This window comes from Scyliorhinus torazame, chromosome 2 (genome assembly GCF_047496885.1).
Source record: "Scyliorhinus torazame isolate Kashiwa2021f chromosome 2, sScyTor2.1, whole genome shotgun sequence".
Classification (NCBI taxonomy): domain Eukaryota; kingdom Metazoa; phylum Chordata; class Chondrichthyes; order Carcharhiniformes; family Scyliorhinidae; genus Scyliorhinus; species Scyliorhinus torazame.
The window spans coordinates 116,433,123-116,452,138 of NC_092708.1; the positions used below are offsets into that span (position 1 = coordinate 116,433,123).

Here is a 19,016-nt window from a genome sequence, read left to right on the forward strand (position 1 = left end):
ACCCCTCCCCGAACCCAAATCTCTTCAGCACCTCCCACAAATAGTCCCATTCCACTCTATCGAATGCCTTCTCTGCATCCATCGCCACAACTATCTCTGCCTCCCCCTCCAGTGGGGGCATCATCATCACCCCCAGCAACCTTCGTATATTGGCGTTCAATTGTCTCCCTTTAACAAACCCTGTCTGGTCGTCATGTACCACCCCTGGGACGCACTCCTCTATCATTGTCGCCATCACTTTGGCCAGCAGTTTGGCATCTACGTTTAGGAGGGAGATGGGCCTGTATGACCCGCACTGCAGCGGGTCTTTGTCTCGTTTCAGAATTAACGATATCGTCGCCTCCGACATTGTCGGGGGTAGTGTCCCCCTTTCCTTAGTCTCATTGAAGGTTCTCGCCAGAAGCGGGGCCAGCAGGTCCATATACTTCCTGGAAAATTCCACCGGGAACCCATCTGGTCCCGGGGCCTTCCCTGCTTGTATATTCCCAATTCCTTTGATCACCTCCTCCACCTCAATCTGCGCCCCAAGATCTGCCACCTCCTGCTCCTCCACCCTCGGAAACTCCAGCTGGTCCAAAAAGTGCATAATTCCCTCTTTCCCCTCCGGGGGTTGGGACTTATACAGCCGCTCATAAAATGTCTTGAACACCTCGTTGACTTTCCCTGCTCTCTGCTCCATCTTTCCCGTTTCGTCCCGAACTCCTCCGATCTCTCTCGAAGTTGTTGGGCCAGCAGCCGGCTCGCCTGTTCTCCATATTCATATTGTATTCCCTGTGCCTTCCTCCACTGCGTCTCCGCCTTTCCCGTGGTCAGCAGGTCAAACTCCGTCTGTAGTCTTCGTCTTTCCCTGTATAGCCCTTCATCTGGGGCCTCCGCATACTGCCTAGCCACCCTCAGAATTTCCCCTACCAATCTCTCTCTTTCTTTACCCTCTTGTTTCCCCTTGTGGGCTCTAATGGAAATCAGCTCTCCTCTAACCACCGCCTTCAGCGCTTCCCATACTACCCCCACCTGGACCTCCCCACCATCATTGACCTCCAGGTATCTTTCGATGCATCCCCTCACCCTTCCGCATACCCCCTCGTCCGCCAGTAGTCCCATGTCTAATCTCCAAAGTGGGCGCTGCTCTTTTTCCTCTCCTAGATCCAGATCCACCCAATGTGGGGCGTGATCTGAAACGGCTATAGCCGAGTACTCCGTTCCTGCCACTTTCAGGATCAGCGCCCTTCCCAAGACAAAAAAGTCTATCCAGGAGTATACTTTATGGACGTGGGAGAAGAAGGAAAACTCTTTCCCCATCGGATTAGCAAATCTCCACGGATCTACCCCTCCCATCTGCTCCATAAATCCCTTAAGCACCTTGGCCGCTGCCGGCCTTCTCCCGGTCCTGGAACTGGACCGGTCCAGCCCTGGGTCCAGCACTGTGTTAAAATCCCCCCCCCATTACCAAGCTTCCCGCCTCCAGGTCGGGGATACGTCCCAGCATTCGCTTCATGAATCCCGCGTCATCCCAGTTCGGGGCATATACGTTCACCAGCACCACCGCCTCACCTTGCAATCTGCCACTCACCATCACGTACCTGCCCCCACTATCCACCACTATGGTCTTAGCCTCGAACGATACCCGTTTCCCCACCAGTATTGCCACCCCTCTGTTTTTCGCATCTAACCCTGAGTGGAATACCTGTCCCACCCATCCTTTCCTCAGTCTAACCTGATCCGCCAATTTCAGGTGCATCTCCTGGAGCATAACCACGTCCGCCTTCAGTCTCTTTAAGTGCGCAAACACCCGTGCCCTCTTAATTGGCCCATTTAAACCTCTCACATTCCACGTAATCAGCCGGGAATTCCCCGTCCAACGTTCTTACGTATTAGCCCTCCCCTCTCCCCACTTTACATTTCTGTGCCACCACCTCGCTACCTCTCTCCAGACATCAATTTCTCAAGTCTAGTCCAATTTCTCTTCCTGAATGAATGTCCATGCCTCCTCCGCTGTCTCGAAGTAGTGGTGTTTGCCCTGGTGTGTGACCCACAATCTTGCCGGCTGCAGCATCCCAAATTTGACTTTCTTCCTATGGAGCACCGCCTTGGCCCGATTGAAGCTCACCTTCCTTCTCGCCACCTCCGCACTCCAATCTCGATATACGCGTATCACCGTGTTCTCCCACTTGCTGCTCCGTGTCCTCTTAGCCCAACTCAGGACCATCTCCCTGTCCCTGTAGCGATGGAACCTCACCATTATTGCTTGTGGTGTTTCCCCTGCCTTTGGTCTTCTCACGAGGACCCGGTACACTCCCTCCACTTCCAGGGGGCCCGTTGGGGCCTCAGCTCCCATTAGGGTATGGAGCATCGTACTCACATACACCCCAGCATCAGCCCCCTCTGTCCCTTCAAAATCCTTAGATTCTTCCTCCTCGAGCTGTTCTCCAGGGCTTGCAGCCTTTCTATTCACCTCTTATGTAGTGCCTCGTGCGTCTCCGTTTTTACCACCAGGCCCTGTATCTCGTCTTCGTTCTCGGCTGCCTTTGCCTTCACTCCACGGAGTTCCATCGCCTGGACCTTTTGTGTTTCCTTCAGTCCCTCGATTGCCAGTAACATCGGCGCCAGCACCTCTTTCTTGAGCTCCTCCACACATCGTCGGAGGAACTCCTGCTGTTCCGGGCCCCATACCATCTGGGCTCCCTCGGCCGCCATCTTGCTTCTCCCTTCTCTTCCCTGCCGCTGCTCCAGAGGATCCTCCGCAATCTGGACACTGCTGACACTCCTTTCCATCCACACCCGGGGGGACTTCTTCCTTTGTCACCTCACACTGGGTTTGGCAGTAAAAAATTTCCGTTGGGGCTCCCGATAAGAGCCCAAAAGTCCGTTGAAACGGCGGGTGCCGAAACGTGCGGCTTAGCTGGTCATCGCCGCAACCAGAAGTCCCCCACTCCAAGACATCCTTGACCCTAGCACCAAGGAGGCAGCATGCCATCCTGGAGACATGTTTGCAGCCACAGAAACGCTTATCTATTCCCCTTACAATTGAATCCCCTGTAACTATTGCATTCTGACATTTTTTATTCCTCCCCTCTGCAGCACAACCATGGTGCAAACAATTTGGTTGTTGCTGCTTTCCCCTGAGATGCCATTTCCCTCAATAGTACCCAAAGCGATATATCTGTTTTCCGGGGGAATGGCCACAGGAGATTGCTGCACTGCCTACCTAGTCCTCTTGCTCTGCCTGGTGGTCACCAATGCCCTTCCCGCTTTTGGAATCTGAGCAGTACAAAAACATGTTGCAATGAAAATGGAAGGCATGAGAGGAACACCTTATGAGGAGCGTTTAAGAATTCTTGAATTCCAAAGGGGGGGGAACACCCAGCGGGCAAGGAAAGCAAGTCAAATGCAGGTAGGGAAAATACAGTGAATGGTATTAGCAAGAGTATTGAAAGTCAGAGAGATCTAGGCGTACAGGTCCACAGGTCACTGAAAGGGGCAACACAGGTGGAGAAGGTAGTCAAGGAAGCATACGGCATGCTGGCCTTCATTGGCCGGGGCATTGATTATAAAAATTGGCAAGTCATGTTGCAGCTGTATAGAACCTTAGTTAGGCCACACTTGGAGTATAGTGTTCAATTCATGTCGGAAGGATGTGGAGGCTTTAGAGAGGGTGCAGGATTTACCAGGATGTTGCCTGGTATGGAGGGCATTAGCTATGAGGAGCGGTTGAATAAACTCGGTTTGTTCTCACTGGAACAACGGAGGTTGAGGGGTGACCTGATAGAGGTCTACAAATTTATGAGGGGCATAGACAGAGTGAATAGTCAGACGCTTTTTCCCAGGGTAGAGGGGTCAATTACTAGGGGGGCATAGGTTAAGGTGCGAGGGGCAAGATTTAGAGGAGATGTACGAGGCAGGCTTTTTTTGCACAGAGGGTAGTCGGTGCCTGGAACTCGCTGCCGGAGGAGGTGGTGGAAGCAGGGATGATAGTGACATTTAAGGGGCATCTTGACGAATACATGAATAGGATGGGAATAGAGGGATACGGAGCCAGGAAGTGTAGAAGATTTTAGGTTAGACGGGCAGCATGGTCAGCACGGGCTTGGAGGGCCGATGAGCCTGTTCCTGTGCTGTACTTTTCTTTGTTCAAGTACAAGGGACCAAAATGTACCGGGGGGCGCGGTTGCATTGATGCTGCCACGGTAACTAACAGGTTACACCTCTGTGGCCTCAAACACACCCTTGGTATGTTTTAATACCATGAGGCAGCATGTAGACACGGCTGCTGTAGCTGACCACTCAGAGTTTAACATGCCTCACATTTGTGTATGTTTCCTGTGTGTTTTTACCTTTTCAGTTTTGCTATAAATACAAATTTTAAAATTTTTTAATGATTACGGAATTAGAATCTTTAAAAAGACCGATTTTTGATTGAGTTGAAGTTTATAAATTGATACATGGCCTTACTATCTCTAAGCCTGAAAAAGTCTTTACTCGCAATTATGGGTGGCACGGTGGTTAGCACTATTGCTTCACAGCGCCAGGGTCCCGGGTTCAATTCCCACTTGGGTCACTGTCTGTGAGGAGTCTGCACGTTCTCCCCTTGTCAGCGTGAGTTTCCTCCCACACGTCCCAAAAAACTTGTTTGTTAGGTAATCTGGACATTCTGAATTCTCCCTCAGTGTATCCAAACAGGTGCAGGAGTGTGGCGACTAGGAGATTTTCACAGTAACTTCATTGCAGTGTTACTGTAAGCCTACTTGTGACAATAATAAAGATTTTTACTTTAAATTTCACTATTTTGCAAGGTCATCAGCATAAACTTCAGAAATTCGGTTCACATCTTCATATTCGTAACTTATTTTCACATAGAATTGTCGATTTTTGGAATGCTTTGCCTGATTTTGTTGTGAATGCTGAAAATGTTGAGACTTTTAGAACACTTGTTAAAACATAGGATGCAATCTAGCGGCCCCATTGCACCCGAACTATGGTACAGCCAATAGATGCTGGGAGATCCCTCTCCAAGGATCTGATGCCTTTCAAATACAATCTTGAAAGACATCACGATCGGAATCCTGCTCATCGTGGGCGGGATCAGTATTTGGCAAATCTGTATATTAGAGCAAGTGTTTAAAAAAGGATTCTGTTTTTTTCTAGGAAATAGCAGGTGAAATTGACCAGAGGAATGTGGATGACTGGAGAGGTCCCTGGAGAGTTAATGTGCTTTTGCAGCCTGCAGAGATCATTTGTTTTTCAGCTTAGTGATATGAGTTCATTGCTGGGTGGAGCCCAGAAAGGCAGAGATGCATTGAGTTTGCAGAAGCTTTGAAAGAGAGAGGAGTTGAATTCTGATCTGCCTGACTGAGTCCACAATTCTTTCTCAGTAGGATAGTTGAAAAAAAAAAGAATAATACTTCAAAACTGAGCAGTCAGAGCGGCACGGGTTAACACTGCTGTCCATGGCACCAAGGTCCCAGGTTCGATCCCAGCCCCGGGTCACCGTCCGTGTGGCGTGTGCACATTCTTCCCATGACTGCCTGGGTTTCACCCCCACAACACAAAGATGTGCAGGGGAGGTGTTTTGGCCATGCTAAATTGCCCTTAATTGGAAATATAATATTAAAAAAACTAAAGCAGAGCAGTCTTGTTTTAAGACAAGAGGCTGGAACATCCTAGTGGATGCAGCTTTTTGGAAATATTCAGCCGACTGAAGGTGTTCCAACTGGAGCAAAATTTGTGTAATAAAGCAAGTATTACACTATGCCTTACTAATTTTAAACTGGATTAAGAGCTGTATGTTTTGGTGACTTCCAGTGGTGGCCATGGAGTGAGTGGTCGCACATTAGGTGGCTCTCTGACCAAGGTTGGATTTTTTGACCCATTTCGCCCTTTTTGCAGAATGTTATGTAGGAGGAAAACGAGGCAATAGTGACAGCTAGTGAGTCTCCTCCGGCAAGGAATGACTAATCCCTACGAAACGAGGCGTGCAATGTGTAACGGGCAACAGTCAGACCAGGAGGACTCTCGAGGTGCAAGAGAGGAAAAGATGACGAACAGCCCTTTGGCGTCACTGCCCACACAATGGTCAACAAAGCAACTAGTGGAGTTTTTGACAGCTAAATTCCAGCAGCACAGGAAGGAGGCCTCGGAAAACTTAGCTAAGGTGGCAGAGCCAATCCGGGCTGCCCGTGATTGAGTGGAGTAGGGGCTGGAGGCACAGAATGCATTGCTCCAGAAGGTGGAGTAGTCGGTGGCCGACCACGAGGACCGTTTGGCCTCGTTGGAGGCTGAAATGCTGATGATGGCAGAGGTACAGAAAAAGTTATGGGAGAAGGTGGACGACTTGGAGAATGGCTCCAGGAGGCAGAATCTTGGGATCATGGGGCTGCCTGAAGGGATCAAGGGGACACAGGCCGCAAAATATTTGGCTCGGATGTTCGAGAAGCTTGTGGGGGAGGTGGTCTTTGACAAACCTCCTGAAGTGGATCGGGCACAAGATCGCTGAGGAGGAGGCAGAAAGCAGGAGAGCTGCCGAGGGTGGTCATTGTGCGGCTACACTGCCATTTGGACAAGGAGAAGATCCTGCTTTGGGCGAAGGAGACGAGGCAGTATACCTGGGAAGGTCAAGTAGTTCGCACCAGCAAGACTTGGGAGCAGAGCTGGCCAAGCGGCGGGTCAGGTTCAATCGAGTCACGGCGGCCCTATTCAGGAATAAAGTGCAGATCGGGGTGCTGTATCCTGCTCATTTGTGGGTCACATTTGAGGGACAGGAACATTACTTTGATACACTGGAGGAGGTGAGTAAGTTCCTAAGGGACCATGGATTGTGGGCCTCAAGCGAGCATGGAACTTGGGTGGATCATCTGTGAAGCAGATTGGAGCTGCTGTTCTAAGGGAGGGAGGGGAACTGTTTGTGTGTGTGCCAGGTTATAATGGTTGGCTTAAGTTAGTTATCTGTGTTTGGTGGCACAGCAGCACAGTGTTTAGCACTGCTGCCCCACGGCACTGAGGTCCCAGGTTCGATCGCAGCCCCGGGTCACTGTCTGTGTGGTGTTTGCACATTCTCCCAGTGTCCGCGTGGGTCTCACCCCCACAAACCGAAGAGGTGCAGGGTAGGTGGATTGGCCACGCTAAATTGCTCCTTAATTGGAAAGAAATTCCTAGGCACTTTAAATTTTTTTTTTTAAAGTTATCTGTGTTACGGTAAAACTGTTGTAACTTCTTATCCTCCCAACGTTGGGAACAATATAGAACATAGTGTTTGATGTATATTAACATGAGAGGTTTCTGGTGGGTAGCATTGGGGAGGAGAGGTGGGGATGAAGGGGTACAGGAGGGCATAGAGGTTGGCAGAGAGGGAAGAGGTTGTGTGTGGGGGGGGGAGAATGATGTTGCCTTGGGTGGGCAGTCACCCCGCTAGCAGGTAGGCTAGTTTTCAGAAACAAAGTGTGTGGTGGTGGGGGGGGGGAAGACTGGTGCAGAGAGGGAAGGGGTGTTGCTCGAGAGGGGGTGGTTTTCTTTGTTTGTGGCTAGGCGGGGAAATGGGGGGGATGTTTGTTGTTTGGGTTTGTTCTTTGTCAAAGCTGGAGAGAAGTGGAAATAGGGTCAGATTTATACTGTTGTGGGGAGTGGAGCAGTGGGGCTGCGATAGGTGGAGATTGATCCCAATGCATAAGCTTTTTCACCTGGAAATTTGTTTCCTGAAGTTGAGAAAAGTCAGCAACGGACAACTCCAGAATTAGTGTGCATTTTCAATGCTCAATTGATCCGGAGAGCAGCAGATTGATGTGAACTTATAAACTTTAAAAATTAAACCCAGAGCATTTCAAGAAAACTAGACACTATAAAATATGGAACTAAAATACTGGTAACCAATGTCTACAGTAGAATCAATTTTTATACTTCCTGACAAATTAATACATTAAATAAGTGTCCAGTATGAATGTTTGCAGAACTGCATTAATTGTTTAGCTGCCAAAACTAAAACCTCATTGTACCAAATTCTGAACTCATTCAAAAGGATATTAAGTCTAATAATGTGCTGTGTGTTCTGTCACTCATGCAGAGTTGAGCTACCATTTCAGCCCTCAGGATCTCATCGTCTGTCATTCCTGAAATAAAAGTGAATACAGTTTAAGGTACTGATGGAGCCTGTAGATTAATACAAATTGTCATTTTTGACACCAAATTTATTACCACATAGTATTTTCTAGATTGTAGCTCAGAAAATCAAATAGCCTGATTCAAGAAAAATATAGAGTTATGAAAATTGTTACAATTCACAGAGATATTCGGCATTTGCAGAAAGTAATACTTCATAGCCTTGCCAAGATTTTAAAAGGTGACTACAAGATTCAAATATCAGATTTTTAAATATTTCACCAGACTGTATAGATGATGTTAAGATTCTGCCAGATACATGTTTACGTTCTTAAATAAAACTATTGTTAAGATGACCAAGGACAATTACATATTCAAACTGTACATAAACAAACTGATAAAAGCAAATTACTGCAGATGCTGGAATCTGAAACAAAAACAGAAACTACTGGACAATCTCAGCAAGTCTGACAACATTTGTGGAGAAAGGAAAGCCTAACTTTTGAGTCTGATTCGGATTTGGTCAGGGCTTCATTGATTGGGTGCAGTTGATTGGGTGCAGTTGCTGTATCAGGCACCAGTAGCAAGTGTGCGTACGAATCGGCGGATGTCAGGCTATTTTAAACTGCATCAAGGGACAAGGCAAGGGTGCCCCCTCTCCCCACTATTGTTTGCTCTGGCCATAGAGCCATGGGCTATGGCGTTAAGAGCTTCCAGGAACTGGAATGGCTGGAGCATCGGGTCTCACTTTACACGGATGATCTGCTCCTGTACATTTTGGACCCGTTAGAGGGGATGGGGGAGATTATGCGGGTCTTAGGGGAATTTGGCAGGTTTTCGGGGTATAAATTGAGTATGGGGAAAAGCGAGATGTTCATGATCCAGGCGAGGGGGAAGAGTGGAGACTGGGAGAGCTGCCGTTTAGAATGGTAGGAAGGAGCTTTCGCTATCTGGGAATCCAGGTGGCACGTGAATGGGAGACATTACAAAGAACAAAGAACAAAGAAATGTACAGCACAGGAACAGGCCCTTCGGCCCTCCAAGCCCGTGCCGACCATACTGCCCGACTAAACTACAATCTTCTACACTTCCTGGGTCCGTATCCTTCTATTCCCATCCTATTCATATATTTGTCAAGATGCCCCTTAAATGTCCCTATCGTCCCTGCCTCCACTACCTCCTCCGGTAGTGAGTTCCAGGCACCCACTACCCTCTGCGTAAAAAACTTGCCTCGTACATCTACTCTAAACTTTGCCCCTCTCACCTTAAACCTATGCCCCCTAGTAATTGACCCCTCTACCCATTGCACAAGTTAAACTTGTCCCGGCTTGTAGAACAAACGAAGGAGGACTTTAGGAGCTGGGACATGCTCCCGCTGTCACTGGTGGGGAGGGTACAGACTGTGAAAATGACAGTCCTCCCCAGATTTCTGTTTGTCTTTCAGTGTCTCCCCATCTGTATCCCCAGGGCCTTTTTTAAATAGGTGAATAAGGTGATTTGGGGCTTTGGCTGGGCGGGTAAAACATCGCGAGTGAAGAAAGTGTAGTTGGAGCGTAGTCCGGGGGGGGGCTGCCGAACTTTTGTAACTATTACTGGGCGGCTAATATAGCCATGATTAGACAGTGGGTAAGGGGGGGAAATTTGGAGGAGAAATCTGAACTGCCAGCAGGGAATGGGTTTAGATATCTGCAGGTACTGGATTATCTGAGAAGGCTGGTTCCGACCTTCCCACTCCTGCCACCACGGGGGATACAGGACAGGGTAGTTTCCAGAACATGGGTGGGAGAGGGGAAGGTATCAGATATCTACAAAGAACTTATGGAGTCAGAGGAAACTCACATAGAGGAACTAAAGGGAAAGTGGGAAGATGAGCTACGGGGAGAGATAGAGGCGGGTCTGTGGGCGTAGCCTGATACAATTTAAGGTAGTCCACCGGACACACATGACGGTGGCCCGGATGAGCAAGTTTTTCGGGGTAGAGGACAGGTGTGCGAGGTGCGCGGGGGGTCCAGCAAATCATGTCCACATGTTTTGGGCATGCTCGAAGCTTAGAGGGTTTTGGCAGGGTTTTGCTAAGGCTATGTCTACGGTACTTAAAACACGGGTGGTGCCGAGTCCAGAGTTGCGATCTTTGGAGTGTCAGAAGAGCCGGGAGCCCATGGGGTGAAAGAGGCTGACGCTGTGGCCTTTGCCTCCCTGGTAGCCTGGAGACGGATTCTGTTAATGTGGAGGGACTCAAAGCCCCCGAGTGTAGAGACCTGGGTTAGTGACATGGCTGGGTTTCTCAGTCTCAAGAAAATAAAGTTCGCCCCAAGAGGCTCAACTTTAGGGTTCGTCCAGAGACTTTTGTCGACTTTCTCGGAGAAAATTGACATGTCAGCAGAGGCAGAAATCTAGGGGGGTGGTTAGGCTATTGTTTCATTGTTGGGGGTGCGAAGAACGTGATAGGGATGGGAATGGTTTAGTACTATGTTTATGTTGCTATTATCGTTATTATTAAAAAAACTACAAATGTCCTAATAAAATGTTGGTTCTTTTTTTTAAACATTTCGAGTCTGGATGACTTTTTGTCAAAGCTGGAGAGAACTGGAAATAAGATCAGATTTATACTCTTGTGAATAGGGAGTGCGTGGAGCATGGGGCTGGATAGAGGGTCAGTGATAGGTAGAGATTGACAAAGAAGTTGTGGACAGAAAGGTAAAGGAAATGTAAATGGTGGTGATAATGACGAAGAAGGGTGCTGATAGTGGCACCTGAAAAGATCAGAATGTGTGAATGGCAGAGCAAGGGTGAGCAAGTGTGTCAAAGGGCAACCTGAACAGGGTACAGATGGCCTGGGTGGGTGGGAACAAGGGTGAGCGAAAAACAGACCAATGAAAGAAATAGAAATAAGTTGATAGAAATATAATTGGGGTGAAGGTGGAGGAGAGACTTCACAATCGGAAGTTGTTTAACTCAATGTTAAGTCCTGAAGGCTATAACGAGCCTAATCGGCAGTTGAGGTGCTGTTCCTCCAGTCGCACTGGGCTTCACATTACAGCAGGCCAAGGACGGACATGTGGACATGAGAGCAGAATGGTGAGTTGAAATGGCAAGCAACAGGGAAGTCTGGGTCCTGCTTGTGGACGGAACAAAGGTATTCTGCAAAGCAGTCATCCAGTCTGCGTTTAGTCTCTCTAATGTAGAGTAGACCACATTGGGAGCAGTGGATGCAACAGGCTAGATGAACAAACTGATGTTTAGCTTAGGACAGGGCTTTACAATTAACTTTTCAAGCAGTGAGTGAAGTTCGCCTAAAATGCAGGTAGCTAAAAATTTAGGTAGTATAGTAATCTACAATTTGTTTTTCTCCATGGGTCTCCCCGTTATACTCTTTTCCAATTGCATCTTTCATGATTGCTTAAGATACTTCAGTTTGAGTTAATCACCAGATATTTTCTTTATACCTTCTCATTTAAGAAAATAGAATAAAGGCCTTGGTCATAGTTTTATTTTGGCAAACCTTTGGTGTCACCTTAGTGCAAGTAATTTTTAAAAGAACAAGATGTTTCAAGAGCATGGTCTGGGCTGTTTCTACAATGGACCCGCTGAGTAGAAATCTAATATCCAAGTTCTTGCAATGAACAAGAAATCTTTATGCCTCAGAGTTTGCTGCACTTAAGGGGCACATTTGGGTTAGGGTGAGATCCTGGCCCAAAAATAAAATAATGCCACCACCTCTAATTCATCAGAGGTCTGGCAGTATATTTAATTATCCATATGGAAGGAACAGTCTGAGTTCCCTAAACTTCAGCTTTATGGCCAACACAGCTACGGGAAACTAAGGCCTTACACCTCTCTGGCTGAATTTGGAAGCAGTCATTGCCTTACTTTCTCCCCTGCCCCAGAAACTATCTCCCTCACAGATCTTAAAAGGCCAAGCACCAGAAACATCCCATGGTACAATTAGCATTAGTTTCAGAGAAGCCTGCATTAAAGTTCGGCATGTTACCCTCTTCCACAGCACACTGCAGTCAGCAGTGGCTGAGAGACAATCAGTGCAAGTGGCCTCACAGCACAGCCCGGGAACTATCTGAGATAACTAACTTTTGCTTAAGGGGAATCATGACTTTCCATCAATTTATCACATTCATTCTGGCTATACTGCAATAATCTTTCTAGGATCCTGCGTTCTTTCATTCTTTCAATACTCCAGCAGCAAATAAGCTGTTTATAATGTTATCAACAAAGCATAAAGTTCTCCCACAGACATCATCTGCTTGGTTTCTCTTCCTTATAATACCTAAGGGACAGGATCTGGACTATCAACTAATGAATAATAAATTGAGAAACACATTGCTGTTGGCATTAAACCTACAATCCCCCAAATCTTTGCAAACAAGAAGTAGGAGAGGGTCAGGGTAGAGCTGTCAAGTTCACACCTGCCAAAATTCAAAGGAGGCTGATCGCAAGGCTTGCTCGTCTCCTGTCTTTGACAAGTAGAACACTTGTAATATTACAATATTACTTGTAATATTATAATATAAATTTAACAGTTACCAGGGCTCGGCATATCCAGCAGCAAAATGGAGACCGGAGCAGCCAGCTTCAAAAGGTAATTGCTTTTTCGAGTCTTCCTTGTGGGCCAGAAGGAGAATTACTCTCTCTGGCCCCTCAAGCACAATTTAAGCCTCCTTTTTGCCAATTGTGGCCTCCCTCACTGCCAACACCATCAATTATACATTTGTTATCATATTCCGAAGATTGACTGAACGTCAATGGGAATGTCAACTCGAAACCGATGAGGGTAAAATCCAATGGCAAAATTGTTCAGGTTATTTTTCACCTCTTCGCATTTTCCACTTTATTTCCTCTTAAAGACAGTGATAGGTGCCAATATCTCATTCAACAGGTTATAGCAAGTCTCAAGTACCTCATCTGAATGACAATTCTTCAGTTAGAATCAGCTAGCTCTACACACTTCAAATGCAAGGGGTGGGATTCTCCAATCCTCCGCGCCAAAATCACGCTCGGCGTGGGGGCTGAGAATAACCCAAAATAGGCTCGCACGCCGGCATGCGAATCTCCGGCGACCGGAGAATCGCCGCGAGTCGCGCGCGCGCGATCGACGTCTCGCCAGTCGGGGGCCGTTGAAAGCGGCCCCCGCGGCGATTCTCCACGCTCGACGGACCGAGTGCATGCCGAGTTCCACCGGTGTGGTTCACATGTGGTCCCACCCGGCGTGACCTCAGTGTTCTGGCTGCGGGGGCCATTTGAATTTTGGCAGGTGTGAACTTGACAGCTCTACCCTGAACCTCTCCTACTTCTTGTTTGAGAATGCACCATTTGAGCATGTAACCAGTGTATAGATGAGGGTAGTGCAGTTGATGTGGTTTACATGGATTTCAGCAAAGCCTTTGACAAGGTTCAACATGGGAGACTTATAAAGAAGGCAAATGCTTATGGGAATCAGGGTGATTTGATAATTGGCTTAGCGGTAGGAGACAGAGGGTGATGATAGATGGCTGCTTTAGTGGAAGCCAGTGACCAGTGGCGTACCACAGGGATCCGTGCCGGGCCCCTTAATGTTTGTCATTTATATCAGTAAGTTTGCAGATGACACAAACATTGGCCGGGTGGTTTACAGTGAGGTTGAGTGTCTTGGGTTACAGGAAGATAGAGACAGGATGGTCAAACGCGGTACAGTAGCACAGCGGTTAGCACAGTTGCTTCGCCGTGCCAGGGTCCCAGGTTCGATTCCCGGCTTGGGTCACTTGTCTGTGCAGAGTCTGTATGTTCTCCCTGTGTCTGCGTGGGTTTCCTCAGAGAGTTCCGGTTTCCTCCCACAAATCCCGAAAGACGTGCTGTTAGGTGAATTGGCTATTCTGAATTCTCCCTCTGTGTATCCAAACAGGCGCCGGAATGTAGCGACTAGGGGCTTTTCACAGTAACTTCATTGTAGTGTTAATGTAAGCCTACTTGTGGCAATAAAGATTATTATTATAAATGGATAAGTGGCAAATAGAATTTAACCCTGAAAAATGGGAGGTGATACACTTTGGAAGGAGTAATTTGACATGGAAGTATTCAATGAAAAGTCTGACACAGGGAAGTTCCGAAGAACAAAGGGACATTGGTGTGTTTGTTCATAGATCTCTGAAGGCAGGTGGACAGGGTGGTGAAAAAGGCATATGGGACACTCGCTTTTATCAATCGAGGCATTGATTACAAAAGCAGGGAGGTCATGATGGAACTGTATAGAACTCTGGTGACGTCACAGCTGGAGTACTGTGTGCAATTCTGGTCACCACTTTATAAGAAGGATGTAATTGCACTGGAGGTGGTGCAGAGAAGATTCACCAGATTGTTACCTGGGGTGGAACATTTAAGTTATAAAGAGAGGTTGGATAGGCTTGGGTTGTTTTCTCTGGAGCAAAGAGGACTGGGGGTGTTGACCGGATTGAAGTGTACAAGATTATGAGTGGCATGGACAGGGAACAGCTGTTCCCCTTAGTTGAAGGGTCAGTCACGAGGGGTGGGAGGGGGATTTGAGAAAAAACCCTTTAACCCAGAGTTTGGTGACGGTCTGGAATGCACTACCTGGACGGGTGGTAGAGGCAGGATGCCTCACATCCTTTAAAAGGTACCTGGATGAGTACTTGGCACGCCATAACATTTAAGGTTATCGGCCAAATGCTGGCAAGTGGGAATAGATGAGCGGGTGCCTTTCATGCGTCGGTGCAGACCCGATGGGCCGAAGGGCCTCTTGTGCACTGTAGTATTCTGTGATTCAGTCAGCTCCTCCCCTCAAAGGGGAAAGCAGCCTATGGCCATCTGGGGCTATGGTGACTTTACATGTTACAGAAATATTGATATTCTTTCATGAGCATGGATAAAAACTCAAATATGGAAGCCAAGTTTAAACCTAGACGGACTCTGCAATTTGCAAACTGCAGAGCTGGAACAGGCGTAGCCCATTGAGCCTGCTTCGCCATTCAATTTGATCATTGCTGATTCTCTAACTCAACATCACTTTCCCGCACTAGCTCCATATCCTGTGACATCATTAACCTCCAGGAATCTGACAATTTCGGTCTTGAACGTGCTTGGTGATTGAGCTTCCACAGCATTCTCGGGTAAAGAATTTCAAAGATTCACCATTCTCTGAGTGAAGAAATTCCTCCTCATCTCAGTCTTAAATGGCCTGCCTCTATTCTGGAATTATGTCCCCTGGCTCCAGATTCACCAGCCAGCGGAAGCATCCTATCTACATCCACCCTGTACCACCACTAAGACTTTTTTAAGTGTCAGTGAGATCTTTCGCAACTCTAAAGAATACAGGCCCAGTTTCCTCAATCACTCCTCATAAAACCACCCCAGGGTTTAATCTGGTGAACTTCCATTGCACTCCCTCAATGGCAAGTACATCCTTCTTTAGATAAGGAGACCAAAATTGTACACAATACTCCATGTTCGGTCTCACCAAGGCTCAAAACAATTGCAGCAAGGCATCTTTACTTCTGTACTTAAAACCCCTTGTGATGAAGGCCAATGTACCACTTGGCTTCTTTACTGCTTGCAGCAACAATGGGCCATAACTGGAGGGAAATGGGATTGCACCCCACCCACCCAAACCAGAATTTGTTTTCATAAAAACATGTAAATTTCTGTACAACCTTACCTAAATGAATGCGAAGACTCAGCAAAATAACCAAGAAAGTTAAGGCTCCCTCAAGCATAGACCTTTCATGTTCTGTATCAAGTGCTGCATTTTGATGTTGTGATGCCATTGTCAGTAAATCCACCACTTTAAATCTAGACAAAGGCATAAAATTTGACATAAAGATAAAACTGCCGTAATTAGCAAAAAAAATGTGTTTATATTTGTAAAAACACCTTAGCCTCAAAAATTTTAATAATGTTTTAAGTGAGGTCGCACAGTGGTGCAGTGGGTAGCACTGCTGCCTCACACCGCCGAGGTCCCAGGTTCGATCCTGGCTCTGGGTCGCTGTCCGAGTGGAGTTTGCACATTCTCCCCGTGTTTGCGTGGGTTTCGCCCCCACAACCCAAAGATGTGCAGGGTAGGTGGGTTGGTCACGCTAAATTGCCCCTTAATTGGAAAAATGAATTGGGTACTCTAAAAAAAAATTTTAATAATGTCTTAAGTGTGTTATAATTGCAATGACATAAATGCTATGTCAAGCATTTGTTATGTTCTTCACACATTTTTAAAAAATCAATGCCATTCTTTCCCACTATGATCTACTTTGTTTTTTAGAAAGTCCACTGAAGGTAGTTTTGGCTTCCATCTTTGCCCTGGCTAAGATTGGAATAATGCAGACGTGGGCAATTCCAATTCCTTATGCTTCAACAAAAGTGGCCTTTATTGGTTTTATTGGGATATTTCTCAATATCTACATATTCACAAATAATACCCAAGTATATAATTGCAAGCTAGATAACCAGATGTTTCTGAGAATCACAAATTCCGTGAATTAAAAAATCCTGGCACATCATTTTTCGTGCTCACCTTTCAAAAACAGATGAAACAAAATAATCTGGGTCCAGTCTAGAAGCACAAATCTAGGAGAAATAAAAAGATATTCAAAACATTTTTATCTTCTGCAATTAAACAATTTAAACAGATACATTGATTATGTTTTACATCATACTTGAATCCCAGCAAATCTCAAGGCGTCAAACTTAAGCATACCTGCAGAAGGAAGATATCAGGATCAATCATAGAGTTGCAAAAGTGGGACTGCACGTAAGTCATAGCCTGCCCTTTAATCTGCAGACCATTTCTAACCCACATGTTGCTGTGTATCTCCGATAGACTGGCCTAAAAAAAAAATAATAGCCACTCAGTTCTTAATTCACACATTTAATAACCCATCAGACAGAGACCAAAAAAGCTGATTGACTTGTACACAAGATTAACCATCTCTCTCGTGCTAGCCTGTCTACACGTTTGGAAGCTTTATTTTTAAATTCAATTGTAAAATTATCACAATAGATTAAATACATGTGTACACACAAATTTTAATAATGTGTCGATTTTCAGAATTTGGATGAAGAAGCTCCTCTAAGTTATGTGTCAAGGTATTTAATTTAGAATCATAGAATTTACAGTGCAGAAAGAATCCATTCGGCCCATAAAGTCTGCACCAACCCTTGGAATCAGCACCCTACTTAAGCCCACGCCTTCACCCTATCCCCGTAACCCAGTAACATGACCTAACCTTTTTGGACACCAAGGGGAAATTTAGCATCACCAATCCAGCTAACCTGCACATTTTTGGACTGTGGGTAGAAACCGGAGCACCCGGAGGAAACCCAAGCAGACACGGGGAGGAAGTGTAAACATCACACAGACAGTCATCCAAGGCCAGAATTGAACCCAGGTCCCTGGAGCTGTGAGGCAGCAGTGTTAACCACTGTGCCACCTTGCTGTCCGTGGTACCAAATTCTGAAACCAGGTCTCACCAGGATTTTGCCTCGTTCAGACCAGTTATTTCCAGTGAAGGGAAGATCATTCAGCACCCAACCAAAGCACATCAATGGAGCTTTTCTGGAGGAGTTCATAAACTACTCCAAAATGAAAACATTTCTACAATTCTTTCTAAATGCGCAAGCACTACTTTTTTTACGTTGCTCAAATTTGAAAAATATTTACTAGCATCTGCCCCAGTTTCAATTCCTTTTTTTCCATAAACTAGAATAATTTTCCTTCACTTGAATAATTTAATACTTTTACTGCAACATCAAAAGATCTCACGGTGTCGCTTTATAACAGGTTTGTCCGACCTTTTCATGTGGGGGAGACACATTTCAATTTTCCTCATACTCAGGGGGACCGATGATCAAATATTCGAAAGATAAGCTTTGGCACAATGTTAACATTAATGGCAAACAAAAAGCTGACATATGAAAAGAAACAACTTGCTGAGAAAAATAAAAATCATAATAAATTAACTTTAAAAATGTAAAATAAAGACCACAATTAGGGTGTGAAAGGGTGTGAGTGTGTGAGTCCAGCTCACTCTCAGGTTCAGGATACTCACTCACTCATGTGGGGGAGCCACGTTTCAATTTTTGACAGCTAAATTCCAGTAGCTGAGGAAGGAGTCCTTGGAATCCTTGGCTAAATTGGCAGAGCCGATCCAGGCTGCCCTAAAGCGAGTGGAGCAGAGGCTGGAGGCGCAGAATGCATCATCCAGAAGGTGAAGAAATGCTGATATTGGCTGAGGGCCAGAAGAAGTTACGCGGTGGTTGTATACACACACCCGGGGATTGTACACACATACACATGGTGGTTGTACACACAGTACTCCGAAGCCCCGACCGTAGAGCTTCTGACGGAGAGGAAAAAGCTACAAAAGGACTTTAACCTGCTATCCATCGGGAAAGCAGTGCATCAACTCCACCAGGCACGGGGGGCCTTTTTATGAACATGGAGAGAAGCTAGCCGCCTGCTGGCTCACCAGCTGAGGAAGCAAGCAGCCACGAGGAAAATTGCCCAGGTAAAGGACAGCAGAGGCGACTGGTAGCCGAACCAAACAAAAGGTCAACAAACCATTTGAGGCCTTTTCTGGGGACTGTACACCTTGGGGACTCGGGGGTGAAACGGTTCCTCGATTAACTGGACATGCCAGTTGTGGGGGACGACAGAATGGGGTGATGGAAACACCAATAGAACTGGAAGAGGTCATGGGGAGCATCAACTCCATGCAGGCAGGGAAGGGGCAGGGACTGGACGGGTTCCCGGCGGACATCTACAAAAAATGTACACCGGCTCTCACCCCACACCTACGGGTGATGTTCTCAGACTCGCTAGTGAGGGGCACCTTGCCTCCAATGCGAACACAGGCCACCATATCGTTCATACCCAAAAAGACAAAAACCCAACGGAATGTGGATCATACAGACCCATTTCGCTGCTCAATGTGGAT

The 19,016-nt window shown here is 46.6% G+C and overlaps 1 protein-coding gene across 5 annotated transcripts in view; it reads right to left on the minus strand.

Annotated features, from left to right (window-relative positions):
• The window catches only part of ubr3 (ubiquitin protein ligase E3 component n-recognin 3), a 606,570-nt gene that overhangs the window by 418,386 nt on the left and 169,168 nt on the right, over nucleotides 1-19,016 (minus strand). For all 5 annotated transcript variants that reach the window (XM_072475854.1, XM_072475858.1, XM_072475857.1 and 2 more), the window contains exons 14-17: nucleotides 16,778-16,906; nucleotides 16,595-16,647; nucleotides 15,746-15,879; nucleotides 8,009-8,096 (exon numbers count right to left, since the gene is read on the minus strand). In XM_072475854.1, the coding sequence (XP_072331955.1) occupies nucleotides 8,009-8,096; nucleotides 15,746-15,879; nucleotides 16,595-16,647; nucleotides 16,778-16,906 (404 nt within the window). The remainder of the gene's footprint in view (nucleotides 1-8,008; nucleotides 8,097-15,745; nucleotides 15,880-16,594; nucleotides 16,648-16,777; nucleotides 16,907-19,016) is intronic.